Source organism: Urocitellus parryii, chromosome 1 (genome assembly GCF_045843805.1).
Source record: "Urocitellus parryii isolate mUroPar1 chromosome 1, mUroPar1.hap1, whole genome shotgun sequence".
NCBI classification, from domain to species: Eukaryota; Metazoa; Chordata; class Mammalia; order Rodentia; family Sciuridae; genus Urocitellus; species Urocitellus parryii.
The window spans coordinates 112,136,742-112,154,810 of NC_135531.1; the positions used below are offsets into that span (position 1 = coordinate 112,136,742).

At 32.8% G+C, this 18,069-nt stretch overlaps 1 protein-coding gene across 1 annotated transcript in view; it reads left to right on the forward strand.

The window, feature by feature from the left end:
- Cep120 (centrosomal protein 120) overlaps positions 1–18,069 on the forward strand; it is a 78,850-nt gene that overhangs the window by 29,687 nt on the left and 31,094 nt on the right. Inside the window, exons 7-15 of the mRNA XM_026396200.2 lie at positions 630–827; positions 3,074–3,301; positions 4,343–4,559; positions 5,968–6,145; positions 9,110–9,259; positions 10,100–10,282; positions 14,478–14,574; positions 14,669–14,821; positions 15,506–15,595. Coding sequence (XP_026251985.2) covers positions 630–827; positions 3,074–3,301; positions 4,343–4,559; positions 5,968–6,145; positions 9,110–9,259; positions 10,100–10,282; positions 14,478–14,574; positions 14,669–14,821; positions 15,506–15,595 — 1,494 coding nt within the window. The remainder of the gene's footprint in view (positions 1–629; positions 828–3,073; positions 3,302–4,342; positions 4,560–5,967; positions 6,146–9,109; positions 9,260–10,099; positions 10,283–14,477; positions 14,575–14,668; positions 14,822–15,505; positions 15,596–18,069) is intronic.

An 18,069-nucleotide genomic window follows, 5' to 3' on the forward strand; every position in this document is an offset into this window, starting at 1 on the left:
GTTCATTATTTAACATTGTTCTAGTGAAGATTGGAGTCTGTCTGCAGATATTTTATACTTTATAGGACAGGAATCACATCTTTTAGTCATCTGTTGCCATGAAACTAGCAACTCTAAGAAATAACACTCCTAGAACAAAAAGTATATATTTTTTTGTAGCTGTTAATTCATAGATCTGTTTTTTGTTTTTTAATTCAGAGACCTAGTGTAAAGTGTTATATTTTAAATAACCTGAATTAAGATTTAAAAATAATATTTTCTTATAAGTGGAGCCTCTGTTGGTGGAATAGGATAAGATGAAATAAAGTAAATGAAAATAAAGAAAGTTTAGTTTAAAATATTTGACTTTTCTTCTAGAAAGAACTTTCAACACATTCATTCATGGATTAGTTGAAAAAAATGAAAACTTTAAAACAGCCTAATTCTATTAGAAGTCATTAAGTCTTTGCTTTTCTAAGATGATCCTTTAAAAATTAGTAGAAATTAATAATTTGGCAGAGATTTAGAATTTTTTTAATGGTTAATTTAAGACTTTATTTAAAAAATCAACATTTTAGTAAATATTTTAGGAGTGTCAGACACATGTTGAAAGTTTAAAAATAATTCTTTTTTCCCCCCTTAATGTTTAGTTAATTCCATGTACCATGAAACTTCCAGAAAGGCAGCCTGAGTTTTTCTTTTACTATTCTTTGCTGGGAAATGATGTTACAAATGAACCTTTCAACGATTTGATCAACCCAAACTTTGAGCCAGAGAGAGCATCTGTTCGAATACGTAGCAGTATAGAAATACTTCGTGTTTATCTGACTCTTCAGTCTAAATTACAGGTAAGCACTACAAACAATTGGTTTTTTACTGCAGATGGTTTTTAAAGCATTTCCTATTGTATTCAATAGTATAGTATTTCTGCCATATATTTTAATTTTTTAGGTATTATCTAAGTTATGATGTCATTGAAATTATAGTTACTCCAGAATTTTAGGAGATAACAATCACTTATTGAGGGAAGAGTGTATATATTTTCAATATAGTAAAAAGCTGTACCTAGAGCCTAGAACTATGGCCACAAGCAAGATTTCTTTTATTGTTAGTGGAGATGACAGGTGTGGGCTGTAGTGTTATCACTTTATTTGGATTTCAGAATTTACTTTAATGCTATTAAAATCAGAGATAATTTAAAGTAATTTCAGTCATTAGATTTTGCTTGCATTTTGGGTAGGAGGTAAGAAGAGGAATTAAGAAATTTTAGTACTACTAAATTAAAAAAGAATTAGGGTGGGGGACTGGAGATGAAACCCAGGATTGCTTTACTATTGAGCACCATCCCCAGCCCTTTTTATTTTTCATTTTGAGACAGTGCTTGCTAAATTGCTCAGGGTCTTGCTAAGTTGCTGAGACTGGTCTCAAACTTGGAACTTGGGATTCTTTTGCCTCAGCCTCTGCAGTTGCTGGGACTGTAGGCATGTGCCACTGGGTCTAGCAGTGGTACTAAATTTTAAAAATGATTCTGCTAAACCCAAGGCATCTAGAAAATGGAAGACTATATAAAATAATGAGATTCAGGATAAAGCAGTTGAAATCTTGTTCTTTATCTACTATATCAATCCTTATCAAATGTATTGATTTATATATTAATTTGCTTTTAATAGAGGACATTTAAGTTATAAAAATACTTTGTCTCTGTTCCTTTAAATAGTACATCTACTAACATTAAGAGTAATTCAGAGCCGGGTGCATTGGCACACGCCTGTATCCCAGCAACTTGGGAGGCTGAGATAGGAGGATCCCAAGTTCAAAGCCAGCCTTAGCAAAAGGTAGGTGCTAAGGAACTCGGGGAGACCCTATCTCTGAATAAAATACAAAAAAGGCTGGGGATTTAGCTCAGTAATCAACTACCCCTGAGTTCAATCCCCAGTACCGAAAAGCCCCCCCAAAACAAAAAAACCCCAAAAGACTAATTCATAGGTCTCTTAACTTTATCATTCCTGATATTAAAAATATTTTTATGTAGTAATTGCTTATTTTTCTTCAGAATTCTGTTTTCCAAGGATTTAATATAGTAAGGGAAAAGAATAGTTATACAACATGTACCAAGGACAGTCTATTTCTTTTGCAGTTTTCAAAAGGTGATAATTTTGAACTTTTGATTAGCTTTCATTGATCAACAGTACCTTCTATCCCTGAGGTATTCTTTTACCTTTAACTATTCAGTCGTCTGTTTTATAAAAAAAAAAAAAAAGTTCAGAAAGCAAGAAAAAAGAAAAAGAATCACTTAAGTTATTTTAGGAATGAAGAAAAACAAAATTATTTGAGATTTTTAAATTTCAAATCAAGCTTGATCTGATGCCTTATTTTTTAGAACTTTATCTTAAATTAAAGTAGAAATAGGAAAAAGTATTTGAAGTATCTGTTTTCTATTTAAATTCACATACACATTTTTACTATATAATTTGCATGAGTAAAGTAGGATAGTCAAATACTAAAGTAACCATAATTAAAAGAAATGAAAGAGATAATAATTGTTACTGAGTTACTAGTAAACTTTATGTTTTATCATGTTTTCAAATTTATTTTTATTTTTTATTGGTTCTTTTTCGTTATATATGGCAGTAAAATCCATTTTGATATATTTATGCAATCATGGAATATACCTTATTCTAATTATGACCCTATCCTTGTGGTTGTACATGATGTGGGATTCACTGTGGTGTATTCACTTCATGACCAGTTTTAACAATCTTGTGAGAATTCATTACTTCATGAAGAGTTAACCTGCATTAACTTTTATTACTCTTTTTTTTTTGGTACTGGGGATTGAACTCAGGGGTACTGGGCCAAATCCCCAGCCTTATTTTGTGTTTTATTCAGTGACAGAGTCTCACTGAGTTGCTTAGTGCCTTGCTTTTGTTGAGGCTGGCTTTGAACTTGTGATCCTCCTGACTTAGTCTCCTGACTTGTTGGGATTACAGGCATGTGCCACCGCACCTGGCTTTTGCATTAACTTTTTGTTTATTTGGTAGTTAGGAGAAAGGAGACAGTTAAATCCCCATTTTGTTTTTCCTGTTCATATTAGATCCATCTCTGCTGTGGAGACCAGTCACTTGGAAGTACAGAAATACCTTTAAGTGGCCTACTGAAAAAAGGCAGTACAGAAATCAACCATCACCCAGTTACAATTGAGGGTGCTTTTACCCTTGACCCTCCAAACCGAGCCAAACAAAAACTGGCACCTATTCCTCTGGAGCTAGCCCCAACTGTGGGAGTATCTGTGGCTCTGCAGAGAGAAGGCACCGATTCACAGGCAAGTAGTGATTCCATTCCCCCAGCTTCTCCAATGTCATTCATGATGATAAAAGTTAAATCTGAAAAGAGTTAACTGGCATAAGAATACTTTTGTTCTGAATTAGTGGCCTACGTGATATGAAACGTGCTTTCTGAATAAATCTTTCACAAAAGTGCAGTGGCTTCTACTTTATAAGTAACTTTTTCAGAGCCTTCTTGGCCTTTGGTTCCTATTGAGAATCATTTGCCCCCAACCAGCATATCCATTTGCTATAACAGAAAGGAAAATCTGGTAAAAGAGAACATATTGAGACTTGGGTTCTATGAATATGCATTAGAGGTGTCTTTTTTGTTGATACTGATTTTTTTAGTGCTTTGTAGTCCCGATATTGTAGGCCCTTTCTACAATAGAGGTGGGCATTTATTTGAATGTATTTTTTTTAGTTGTATCTATCCACTGAATCAACTTTAATGTCAGTCTTTCAAAGAATCAATCTATTTGTAGGTTGTGAATTAAAGATAGAAAAACTGAAATAAGTTAAATATGTATATATATATATTATATATAATATATATATATACACACTAGAGCTAAAATTATTTTTATGTTTTCTAAGGGTTTATATAGTAACGGAAAAGAGTATACTTATTTGTATGCACATACAGACATTTTCAGAGGGGAGTGGAGCAAAGGAAAGAAAACCATACTAGACATTTTTTTCCTCCTTAAGGGTATAGCCCTCCATTATACTGCCTTGGTAGAAATAATTATTCCCAGGGTCATCCAGGCCTGAATTTTATTCTCAAATATCTCTTCTTACCCATTAGAATGCATTTGTTACTCAGCCCTGGATATTATATTTCCTTCTGTTCGTCCTCCTTATTCTGTTCTTAGATACTATAAGGAAATTTGCTAATTGTGAAGAAAAATAGACTAAGAATATCCAAATTGGGAAAGGAAGCTCATTTATATATTTATATGTATATATACTTTTAAACAAGGCTTTATTATGAAGGAAACTATTTTGCAAATTATACTTTGTTTAAAAATTGTTTCTAGTCTTTAATTGAATTAAAGACCCAGAGTGGACATGAATCAGAGCATTCAAAGAAGAGAGTTTTAACCCCTATAAAGGAGAAGACACTTACTGGACCAAAATCACCATGCAGATCCCCTGTTTCACCTCACAACCAGACCCCTCCAACCAAAGATGATGCAACAGAAAGTGAAGTGGAAAGCTTACAGTATGATAAGGATGTAAAACCACATCTGAAGAGTAAGATATTATTTTCACACATCTTTTAGGTGTTGTATTTTATGGTCATGTTATCAATATATTGCTGTGAGAACTTTCATGGATTTCCAGTGAAAATTGTGGAGGTTTAAGTTTGTTCGTTTTTGTAGTGCTGGAGATTGAACCTCTGGCCTTGCACATGCTAGGCAGTTACTCTAGTACTGAGCAACATTCCCATCCCCAAATTGTGGAATTCTTAAATAATCATTAATAATATGTGGTAATATCAAAAATTTTAATTTAAGTAATTGCAACCTCAGAGTCCACTCTATTGTCATGTGTACCTGAAAAGAACAAATAAAAAATAAAGTAATTGCAATCTATTTAACTTTGTAAATTTTGCTAAATTAAGAGAATTTTTCATTTTACTTTCACATTGGAAAATTACCTACTCAAAAGAAATTAAAGAATATTGTTCTTTCAAGTAGATTTTTATAGTGTTAAAACTCTTATTCACTGGAATTTTTAGAGAAAAGAGCCTTTAACCACCTCTTAAGTAAACTGTTTTTTTTTTTTAATTTATTTTTTAGTTGTAGTTGGACACAATACCTTTATTTTATTTTATTTTTATGTGGTGCTAAGGATCAAACCCAGGGCCTCACTAGGTGAGTGCCCTACCACTGAGCCATAACCCCAGCCCCCCCCTAAACTTTTTGATTATAAAGACAGGATCTGAGAATGCATGTATCTAGTTTTATAAAATTTTTCCATCCATTGCATAAGGGTCTACAGTTACCATTAGTAATATAAGCTGTGGTGGATTAGAAGTTCAGAGTCTTGGGTGCATGGTTTAGCTCTTACCAAGTAGCTATATGACTTGGACCACTCATTAAACATCACCGTCCATAGTAGGATTAGACTAGATATTTCTGTCATTTCAAGTTTTAGCTTTTTTTAAAAAAATATATTTTTTTTAAATTTTTTATTTATATGTGATGCTGAGAATCAAACCCAGTTCCTCACATATGCTAGGCAAGTGCTCTAGCTACAACCCAGCCCAAGTCTAAAATAACTACAACTGCATTGTAAAAAATGATGTGATTTTATATACATAGTAAATCTCAAGTAGCACCCTTCAAATGCTCATTTCTTTGCAGCTACCTGTTAGAAATAAGTTGGTGCTTTCTAGGCGGCAGTCAGTCATTACTGCTTCAGTTCTGTGTGTTTTAATGTTCTGCAACATTTGTTTAGAGTAAGCTCTTTCTTAGTATAATCCTAGAATGGGAAATAAAAGCTTAGGTAATTTTGGGTAAGTCACTTTTAAGATATTTACACCTCAATTCATATGTACATAAAACAAAATAGTCAGATTCTTTGCTTGAAGGTAAATGAGATGATAGCTTTAAATGATCTGAACAACATTTTTTTCCTTAATTCTATGTCATTTTAGGCATTAGTTCTTGTGTACCTGTTCCACTGACCCAGCCAGTGGCTATAACCAATGCTTCAGAAACAGCTTCGGGACAGAAGATTGCTGTTCCAGCAACATCACATCATTTTTGCTTTTCAATAGACTTAAGGAGTGTCCATGGCTTGGAAACTGGTTTCCCAATCAACTGTATATTAAGGTGTGAATTGATTTTGTTTGAGGAGGAATGCATTTCCTCTGTTTGGGGAGTTGTAGGGAGAAAAATGTTATGAAAGAAATTATAACTTTTGTTAAATCAGTGAAGGGGGAGGGGATAAGGCTGTATTCTAATGACTTTAAACTTAAACCAGAGTGACTTTGGTTGTGTGAGAGGTAACAGTCTTACCTGTTCTGGTGTAATATGTAGGTATTGATAATTTATTGATGGTGCCATTTTAAATAGAATGGCTCTTGAAATTTAAAGTTTCGTTTGGTTTTATTTGTTTCCTGGAAAAAAATAATGGTAGTATAGTATCTAATTTTTCTATAAAGTCATGTTATAGTGAGAGTTTTATTCCTACCTGTCTTTCATAGGTCTAATCTAAAAACCACACTTAGTGAACTGGAAGTGAAATGTACTCACAATATATGTAATTAGTTAGGTAAATAAATGACTTTACAGTTTTCTTGTTTGTTTGTTTTATGCTACTGGGGATCAAACCCAAGGTCCTTCACATCCTAGGCAAGTATTCTTTACCACTGAGCTATATCCAAGCCTGCAATATTTTGTTTCTAATAATTTACATTTCATAGGTTTTTGTGACTGAGGTATAAATTAAATGTAATACAAGAATTGTTTGGAGTAATGTTTCTTATAAATTTCTTTGAAGCAAGCATTAGCATTTGAAATATAATTATTGTCTTTGTAAGTGAAGTGAGATCTATCAGTCATCTTGGACTGCCATACCTACAAATCTCAGCAACTACCTATTCCTTCCTGCTGTTATTTGAGGTGTACATGCTTTAAAAAAAAAAACAAACAATTTTTTAAATCTTTATTTTATTTATTTATTCTTATGTGGCTCTAAGAATCAAAACCTAGGTGAGTGCTGTACCGCTGAGCCCCAGCCCCCGTGCTTGCTTTTTAAGAGCATAAAGCAACCCATACTTGTATCAGATTTTTCAATTATTTGATTCCTTCTCAATTTGTTTTCAAATCCTCCATAATTTGGCATGAATAATAGATGGAATCAAAGGGACATAGCTTGGATTGTGAAAAGGATTCATAGAATAGAATGAAAGCTTTTTTTCCATCTCGGCATAAATTCTGCAGTTTACATGTTAAATGCTGACCATTGTTACTAAGATGTTTTTATTTGGAATTGAAGACTGAGAAGAATTTTCTCAAGGTAGCCTTTGTCAAAGAGTTTGTTTTCTCTATTTTAGAAATAGAATTATTTATTTATTTATTTGTTGATGCTAGGATTGAACCCAGGGATGTTTTACCACTAAGCTATACTCCCAGTGTTTTTTATTTTCTATTTTGAGTCAGGGTGTTGCTAAGTTGCTTAGGACCTTGCTAAATAGCCCAGGCTGGCCTTGAACTTATGATCTTCTTGCTTCAACCCCCTGAGTTGTTGGAATTATGGGTGTGCACATCATTACTTGTTTTCTAGTTTCTTTTTTTCTATTCAGTCCTATCACTGAGAACTCATCTGTTCTTTGTATGCCTGTATAGGAATATGACCAGAAGCATAGAAACAGGCACAAAATTAAATGCTATGACAGCGAGCATTGTACAAATCCACCGTGAAAGCACTAATGTTAATTTTTGCTTTTATTCTTGTGATCAGGACCATTTGTTTAATTATGAAGTGCCTATAATATGCCAACAGTGCACCTGGTATTATAGGTACATGAAAAGAGCCACATAAACAGAGCAATTTAGTCAGAAGACAGATTCACAGATAAGTCAAAATATAAGGGAGAGTAGTCATTCACTTGGTAAAGGAGAAATAATATTCTAAGCAGGAAGTAAATAGCTACAACCCATTTTTATACTCTATGTAAATTCACTAGATGCTTGTTCAGTCTTTGATTCATTTTAAGGCACTTTGTAAATTATCATTTAATTTTTTGATACATGTTTTGTCATGCTCTGCATTACTATGAAATTGTGGTTTGCAACTGTGTAATAGAATTTATGAAGTAAGATTGGTTTTTCAAAACGTTTAACCTGCAGGACTTTCTTCAATCTGGATTTTGTTTTTTAATTCTTTAATCACTAGATCCTATACCTATAGTGTGGTGTAGTAGTTGAAAATCTAGGGTATGAACTCTCTGAGGTGAATTGACTTCAGGGAATATAATTATATAAGAATTGTGTGAATGCACAGGATCTTTTTGTATGAAAAGTAATTTTTTTTCTAGTAAGGTTTAAATTTTACTTTCATGTATGAGTAACAACATACAGGATAAAAATATCATATTTAGCTTTAAATGCAGAGTATGTTCAGGCATTCTTACTTTTAACCTAGTCTGGTTTTATTTATTTGGAAGTCAGCCATTCTTAGACTACTAGGGAATGAACCCAGGAGTGTTCTGTCTCTGAGATACACCCCAGTCCTTTGTTTTGTGACAGGGTCTTGCTAAGTCACCGACATTGGCCTCAAACTTGAGATCCTCCAGTCTCAGCTTCTTGAGTAGCTAGGATGAAAGGCTTGCATTACCACCCCTGGCTTACCATAGTATGGTTTTGTGACAAGAGGAAGAATAGTGTTAGGTCACTTGTTGATTTATCCATAAGTTGAGTTGTTTTTATCCTGATTCTCTGTTCAAAGATAAATTACTAGTAATGTATCCCTTTTGCAGTTGATTAAGGGCTTTTTAGCCCAAAAAAGACCAGGACATTATTATATGAAGAAAAGTAGGTTTAGAAATTAAAATTTGCAAGCATTTCCTGAGTGTTTATTAAATGACAAACTGCTTGTTTGTTCCTGGAAATGCAGAGATGAAAAAGGATGCATGCCCACAAGGAACTTAAGGCAAATGGGAACTCCATATTCCTACTATTTTTTAATTTAAAAAATTCTGCTTTCTCTAAGTATTCATATTATATTTTTCAATCAAACTATAAGTGTTATCTGTAGATTATATAGTAAGACTTTATATTTTATAATTCTAGGTATTCATACCCTTTCTTTGGAAGTGCAGCTCCTATTATGACTAATCCTCCTGTAGAAGTTCGGAAAAACATGGAAGTTTTTCTTCCCCAGTCTTATTGTGCATTTGATTTTGCAACTATGCCTTATCAGCTGCAAGATACCTTCTTAAGGTAGTGTATACACTGCATTTTCTTATTGAAAAGTCAACTCTAGAAAATTTGTATCTTTTCAAAGAAAGGAATTTATATAGATTTAAATCCATAGAAGTTTATGCATTTGAGAATCAAGAGACACACTTACAGATAATTTTTGTGACATTTGTGCTTCTACATCACTTTTATATTATTGGTTGGTCTATTTATTTATTTGATACTGAGGGTTGAACCCCTAAGGTGCTTTACCATTGAGCTACATCCCCAGTCCTTTTTTATTTTTATTTTGAGGCAGTCTCACTCAGTTGCCTAGGGCCTCATTTTCAGATTTTCATATCTTATTTGCTTGAGTTTAGATATTTGAACTTTGTTAAATAACTAAGAACTTTGATAACTAAGAATACTTAGTTTGATAAATAACTTTGATAAATAACTAAGTACTCTTAGTTATTTACTTAGATTATTGAGTCACTGAATAACTATAGTGTTTTATTTGCTTTTTTGGAGGTTTATAATCTAGTTATCTGAAATTTGTGAAAAAATGAGATCTATGAAATCTTTATTTTCTGAGTTTCACAATCCAAATTTATACATTATTTTTACAGGAAGAATGAAGGATAGATACAATATCTAACCATTTTGGGATAGTGTGTGAAAGAGTTTTCTTTATTGCCTAATAGAAAACATAATTGTACTTCATATTTGTTACTTGTGGAATGGAGCCTTTAATTTAACAATTGTGTTAGATGACTTTTCAGGGAACAAAACATCTTTGATTACATTAAGGGCATTTATAATTTTATTTCAGAAAAGACTTTAGAATTGATAGGTATGAACTCATGTTTCTCTCTTCTTTAGGATTCCATTGCTGGTTGAATTATGGCACAAGGATAAAATGAGTAAAGATTTACTCCTGGGAATCGCAAGAATCCAACTTTCTAACATCTTGTCTTCAGAAAAAACTCGTTTTTTAGGTTCTAATGGTGAACAGTGTTGGCGTCAAACTTACAGTGAAAGTGTGCCTATTATAGCAGCACAAGGGTAATGCATCTTACACAATTGATTTTCACTTTCCTTTTATTCATGTGATGTTTATGGTTAACGGGCCACAACTTTATCCTTTCATAACCTTTTTTTGCTCATCTTTTTTCTTTGACTTGTGGGGTATGTATTTACTTGATTGCTTACCTTTCTACTGCTCATTTTCCTTCACAAAATTAAAAATTCTTCACTACTATAGTAGTCTAATTCTTATTGAGACTGCTACATTTTCCCACTCTTTAAAGTTTTAAATTCAGAATCTTATTTTGTTATTTAAGGTTGAGTTTATAATGTATGTGTACAGTATTTTGAGGATATTATATATGTTAGCACTTAGAGGTGATTTTTTCAGATTTATTCGTTTTTATTAGTTTTTATGATTATAAATGAGTGGGATTCATTCTTACATTCTTACATCCACAAAATGTAACTTGATAAATTTCATTCCCCATGCCTCACTTTTCTCTGCCTTCCTCTGGATCCCCTTTGTCAACTCTGCTAGTATCCTTTATATATATGTTCATGAGGTTTCTTCTTCTTTTTCTTTCTTTCTTCTTTTTTTTACTTTTTTCTTTTCTCTAGCTTATATATGTGAGAGAGAACATATGACCCTTTACTTTTTTGAGTCTGGCTTATTTCGTTCAACATGATGCTCTTCAGTACCATCCATTTTTCAGCAAATGACATAATTTTTTCTTCTTTATGGCTAAATAAAACTCTGTTGTATACATGTCCCATATTTTCTTTATCCATTCATCTGTTGATGGACACCTAGGCTGGTTCTATAACTTGGCTATTGTAAATTGTGCTGCTATTAGCATAGGTATGCATGCATTGCTGTAGTATGCTGACTTTGCTTTGGAAAATGCCAACAAGAAGTGTAATTGGTTCATATAGCAGTTCCGTTTCTAGTCTTTTAGGGAAGCTCCCTACAGATTTCCATAGTTGTACATTTTACAGTCCTACCAGCAATGTATAAATGTTCCTTTTTCCCATATGCTTGCCAGCATTTATTGCTTGTATTGTTAATGATTGCCATCCTTACTGTAGTGAGATGAAATCTCAGTGTAGTTTTGATTTGCATTTCCCTAATTGCTAAAGATCTTGAACATTTTTTTCCTATATTTGTTGGCCATTTGAATTTTTTTGAGAAATATCTAGTCCATTTGCTAATTTATTGCTTGGGTTATTTGGGTTTTGTTGTTTTATTTTTTTTTTTAAAGATCTTTATATATTCTGGCTAGTACTATGATGTCTGCATCATTGTTCTTTATGTTCAGAATTGCTTTAGCTATTTTGGGTCTTTAATTCTTTTATATGAATCTTAGAAATTCTTTTTTTTCTAGTTTTCTAAAGAATATCATTGGTATTTTGATGGGGATTGCTTTGAAGATCGTTTTTGGTAATATGGCCTTTTTTTTTTTGGTACTGGGGAAAGAACCGAGGGGTTCTTCCCAACTGCTGGGATTACAGGTGTGTACTACCATGTCTGGCAATATGGCCATTTAAATAATATTAATTCTGCTTCTCCATTAACATAGGAGATCCTTCTGTCTTCTAGTGTCTTCTCCTATTTCTTTTCTCAGTGTTTTCTGATTTTCATCATTGTTGTCTTTTATCTTTTTGGTTAGATTTATTCCTAGGTTTTGGGTGTTTTTTTAAATATTTGTTTGGGTTTATTGTTTGAGGATATTGTGAATGTAATTATTTTCCTAAATTTTTTTTCAGCAGGTTCATTATTGGTGTATAGAAAAGATATTGTTACTTACTGTTTTCATTTGATCTCCTGCTCTTTTGCTGGATTTCTTTATCAGCTTTATAAGTCTTCTGGTGGAGTTTTTTTTTGACTTTTTAAGTATAGGATCCTATTATCTGCAAGCTGGTCATTTGATGACTTCTTTTACTATTTGTATCTGTTTTATTTCCTCCTCTTGTCAGAGGCAGTTTTAAAAATAAGCCTGAGGATATTTAGCTCTATAGCTAGCATGTGTGAAGGCCTGAGTTCAATCCCCAGAACCACAAAGTAATTTTTTTTTGCCCTGAACTTCATTGCTAAAATAAAAAGCTTGATTATTTCACATATTTTAATCAACATATTTGTTGAATTGTTTTTTTAATTAATAAAAATTACATTCAGCTTAACATTGTACACTATTTTTCTTTGTTTTTAAAGCATAATGAGAAAGAAAAAGGAAATAAGACTGTAAAAATCTGAGATCTTGAAATTTCTTTTTTTATATCTCCCCATCTGTAGCTACTTCCAGAGACTGAAAGATTTAGCAAAATCTTATTCACTCGGAAGGTGTGGGAACAGGTGTCTTGGAGAATCAAATAGTTGGTTAACAATTCTATTTGTTTTGAGTCCTATTACTGAAAAATCTCTTTTAAAAATTAGTGTTCTTTTAATAATAGTAGCTATTGTAATGTTGTCTGCCTGTTTTGAATATTGCTTTTATTGTCCTGCTTTGTAGACAGAGAAGTTTTGCAAATTTACCCAAGTGAGAACTTCAGATATGCTCAGGAGTTTCTCTCAGATACAATATAATTTTATTATATTATATTTACTTTATTCATTTTTTCTAAGATTTGTGAGAAGAAAATTTAAAAGTTGGCTAATTAAGAATTCTAATTGTATGAGATTCATTAAAGTTTTCTTTGGACTGGTATATTTGAGTTAGGGAAAAACCATGTGTTTTGATTATTAGTTTTATTTTTCAGCCTGGCGTGGTGGCGCACGCCTGTAATCCTAGTGAGTTGGGAGGCTGAGGTAGGAGGATCTAAGCAAGTTCAAAGCCAGCCTTAGCAAATTAGTGAAGCCCTAAGCAACTTAGTGAGACCCTATCTCAAAATGAAAATTAAGGGACTGGGGATATAGCTCAGTTGGTAGAGTGTTTACCTCGAATGTACAAGGCCCTTGGTACAATCACCAGTACCACAAAAAAATAAAGTAAAATAAAAAATAAAAAGGGCTGGTGATGTGACTCAGTTATTAAGTACCCCTGGGTTCAATTCCTAGTACCAAAAAAGCAACAATTTATTTCTCTTTAATGTGTTGCCTTATTTTTTATTATTTAATGATAAATATTACCCACAGCTCTTTAATACAGAGGAGAACTCATTATGGCCCAAATAATATATACCTCTGGAAATTAACCTAGAATAAATAATGATTATATCCTGTAAAAGATTTGTACATGCCCTGTGTGGTGGTACATGCCTGTGATCTCAACTACTTGGGAGGCTGAAGCAGAAGGATCACAAGTTTGAGGCCAGCCTCTGTAACAGCAAAACTTGTCTCAAAAATAAAAAGGGCTGGGGATGTCACTTACTGATAGAATGTCCCTGAGTTCAAAACCCAGTAGTGGAAAAAAAAAAAAGATTTATATGAATGTGTATATCTCAGGAAAAGTAGACAGAAGATTTCAGAGTAAATTATATAATCAAGAATAGGATGGGCTGGGGTTGTGGCTCAGTGGTAGCACGCTTGTCTAGCATGTGTGACGCACTGGGTTGGATTCTCAGCACCACATACAAAGAAATAAAGGTCCATCAACTACTAAAAAATATTTTAAAAAAAGAATAGGAGAACTATTAAATATATTGTACTGCATAAATTCATTTAGGCAGTAAAACCCACAAACCCATCTTTAAAAATCCTCTAGCACCTTGTCCTTCAGAGATCCAGACAAAGCCACATGAAACCTTAGAATACAAAAGTTGTAGCTGGGGATGTAGCTCAGTTGTAGAATGTGCAAGGTCTTGGGTTTGATCCTAAAATAAAAATAAAAATCACACATTTTTTTGAAATCACACATTTTTGAATTAAGGTTTATGACGTGAAAATAGGAAAAAAGGACAAACTGTTAGTGTACATGTTTGTATATATATCTACAGTGGACAGTAATATTTATTAAAATTTTGCCTTTTATATTCAGTTTTTCAATAACAGTATGCATTTGTTTAAGTCATTTTGTAGTAATATAGGTAGGCATTTAGTAGGATGTTTGTGATGATCCAGTAAAATCACAAATACAGAAGATCTTAAAGCTCCTAGAGGCTGCTGCAGTTTCAGCAGTAATAGAGTCGGGTTTAAGAAATGTTACTTATTCCTCAACACTGCAGCTCTGGGGTAATAAAAAGAAAAGTTATACGAAAGTGTTCACAAAGTTAAAAATATTTCTTGTTTCATTTGTAGATCAAATAATAGAATAGTAGATCTGTCTTACACAGTGACTCTAGAAGATTATGGACTAGTAAAAATGCGTGAAATTTTTGTCTCTGATTCATCTCAGGTAAATATAATTGAGTGTTGTCATGTTACTCCTTGAAAGAGATCTAATATTTATACTTTTGTTTGTTGAAATGTGCTTTTCATTCATACTTTAGGTTTTATCTGCTGTACAACAGAAGCCATCTTCTCTTCCTCCAGCACCTTGTAATTCAGAGATCCAGACAGAGCCACGTGAAACCTTAGAATACAAAGCAGCACTTGAGCTAGAAATGTGGAAGGAGATGCAAGAAGACATTTTTGAAAATCAGGTTGCTTTGTAAATTTTACTTAAAAATGTATTTTTGTGTGCCTAGTATATTTTTCTCTTTCTAAGGCAGGATTTTCTCTTGATGTTTCATAGTTTATTTGAATGCCAACAATGTCCTATTCTTTACAGAAAGTTTGAGAATAAAAACATAGTTGAACAGTTTGGCAGAGGCTACTCAGAAGGATGTATCTCAAAAGTTAAGAATTACAGTTATTCCTTTAATCTCAAATTCTTATTTAATATACCCAGAATGTGGTACCTTCAGTCTCCAGACAAGGGTTAGGAAACAGAACTTATATTACTTTATACTTTACTGATATGGATATTACATGCCTCAAGCAGTAATATCCATATCAGTAAATCCCCAGTAATTGAACTCAGGGGCACTTGACCACTGAGCCACATCCCTGGCCCTATTTTGTAGGTCTCATTGAGTTGCTTAGCACCTTGCTTTTGTTGAGGCAGGATTTGAGCTCATATCCTCCTGCCTCATATCCTCATATCTCCTGAGCCATTGGAATTACAGGCATGCACCTCTGCGCCTGGCTTGTTTTTTTAATAATACATAAAATGCCTGTGGCAAAAATAAATGAATAAATTATTGATCAGTATTAGTTAACTTAAAACAATTGATTCATTTAAATATTTGGAGGTTATTGAGGTGACTTGATTTTTCTTTTTGTAGCTAAAGCAGAAAGAATTGGCTCATATGCAGGCTCTTGCAGAGGAATGGAAAAAAAGGGACCGAGAAAGAGAATCACTAGTGAAAAAAAAGGTAATAATTTCAATAACAATTGAAGGGGAGAAGAATATTAGTGATAATATCTTGCATCTACATTAAGGAAAATATTTGAATGGAATAAATTAATTATCCTTGGTATGTGTTGACATGGAAGAAATTAATGAATATGTTAGGGCAGGAGGGAGGCTTTTCACTGTAAGATGTTTGTACTTTTTGGATTTTGAAATTTACATAAGTACTACCAATTCAAAAATATATATAAATTATATAAAATGAATAGAGAAAAAGCATGCCTCTTTATGAAAAAGAAAATAGCACATTTAAAAGTGTATGTGAAAATTATATTATAACCTGAAAGTTAATTAAAAGCCTCTAAAACTTTTGAGCTATTTTTAGAAATAAATCATGAACTAAACCACATCTTAAAAAAGGATATCGTCAGACTGTCCAATCTTATGCCAGTAGCAGAAGTTCAGTATTTGTCCATTTACACTCAAGTTATTTAATAAAACAACCCTGACAGTGAGACTTTTTTCAAATATTTCAACATTAAGATTTCAAAAATACTCTCATAAGTGGTTAATCAGTATACGACCTCAGGTTTCAGGGGATGACTCTGCAGGTCTCCTTTGCTTACTCTCTCTGCATCTTCCTCTTCTCACAAATTCCAGTTGCCTCTGCCTTTTCAGTCTCTAGTCTTTCCTCTACTCAGCAAGATGGCAGGTGTTGCCCTTTCTTGAGCTTCAGTCCAGAAACTGCCCCCAGACAGTAAACTATAATTATTGTAGGGTTTGCCTCCCTGTCTCTTAGGGATCATAGTCCTGTGCTATTGTTCAATCTGGGTTTATAGAGGAGAACTCTTGGGGAAACAGAGTCCTCTGGGCCTTTGACTTTCAAAATATCATTTCAGCTTTTTCTAACTTAATTCTCAGTCATTAGAAATTTGAATAACAAATTTGAAAAAAGCTAAAAGAAGAGAAGACTACCACAGAAACTCCATTTTAAGGTAATGTTTAGATAACAAAAAATGAGAATTAAAATCCCTCACATATATTTTAAATACTAGACTAGTTTTTTATTATTTAATATGAGTTTCATATTATTTAATTATAATTATAATTATGATTAATTATAATTAATATAAATATGAGTTTCATATTAAATAATAGGTACAGAACTCAGGTTATACTAATTAAATCTAAGGGAAGTAGACAGTATTTTAATGTTTTGAAATTTTCACTATCCTTTAAAAACTAAGCAGGTTAATTCTTTTATTTTTTTATTTTTTGGAATTTTCACAAATTTTATTGGTACATATTTGTTATACAGAATGATGGGTATCATTGTGACATATTTTTGCATACATAAAAAATGTAATTTGATCAATTTCACTTTCCAGTACCCCACTATCCTCTCTTCTTACCTCACTCCAATCCTTTTTCCTCCATCCTATTGGTCTCTTTTAATTTGTTTTTTTTAATTAATTTTTTATTTGTTTAAATTAGTTAAACATGTAAGTAGAATATACTTATATACTTTGATATATCATACATAGATGGGATATAATTTCTCATTTTTCTGAGTATACATATTGTAGGATCATTTTGGTCATACAGTCACATATATACATAAAGTAATAATGTCTGTTTTATTCTACTACCTTTCTTATCCCCACATCCCCTGCCTTCCCCTCCTTTCACTTCCCTCTACTTTTTTTTTTGCATTACAATTCTTAGTACACATATATACTGCAATTTTTGTATCTCTGTTTGTATATATAGTATGTTGACACCCAATTCAAGTCTTCATAACATGTACTTTGTACATTGATATCCATCACATTCCACCATCCTTGCTAATCCCCTGCCCTCTTCCTTACCCTCCTACCCCTCTTCCCTCTCTAGAATTCATCTATTCCTCCCACGCTCTCCCTCTCTACCCCACTATGTGTCAAACTCCTTATATCAGAGAAATCATTCAGCATTTTTTTGTTTGTTTGTTTGTTTTTTTGGATTGGCTGACTTCACTTAGCATTATCTTCTCCAACACCATCTGTTTACCTGCAAATACCATGGTTTTGTTCTTTTTTAATGCTGAGTAAAATTCCATTGTGTATATATGCCACATTTTTTTTTTATCCATTCATTCGCTGAAGGACATCTAGGTTGGCTCCACAGTTTTAACTATTGTGAATTGTGCTGCTATAAACATTGATGTGGCTGTGTCCCTGTAGTATGCTGTTTTTAAGTCCTATGGGTATAGTCTGAGAAGAAGAATAGCTGGGCCAAATGGTGGTTCCATTCCGAGTTTTCCAAGGAATCTCCATACTGCTTTCCAAATTGGCTGCACCAGTTTGCAGTCCCACCAGCAATGTATGAGTATACCTTTTTCCCCACATCCTCGCCAACACTTATTATTGTTTGTCTTCATAAGCTTAAGCAGGTTGATTCTTGAATCATTTTTTTCTATATTAATTTTTTTTTGTATTGAGGTTTGTAAAAATCAAT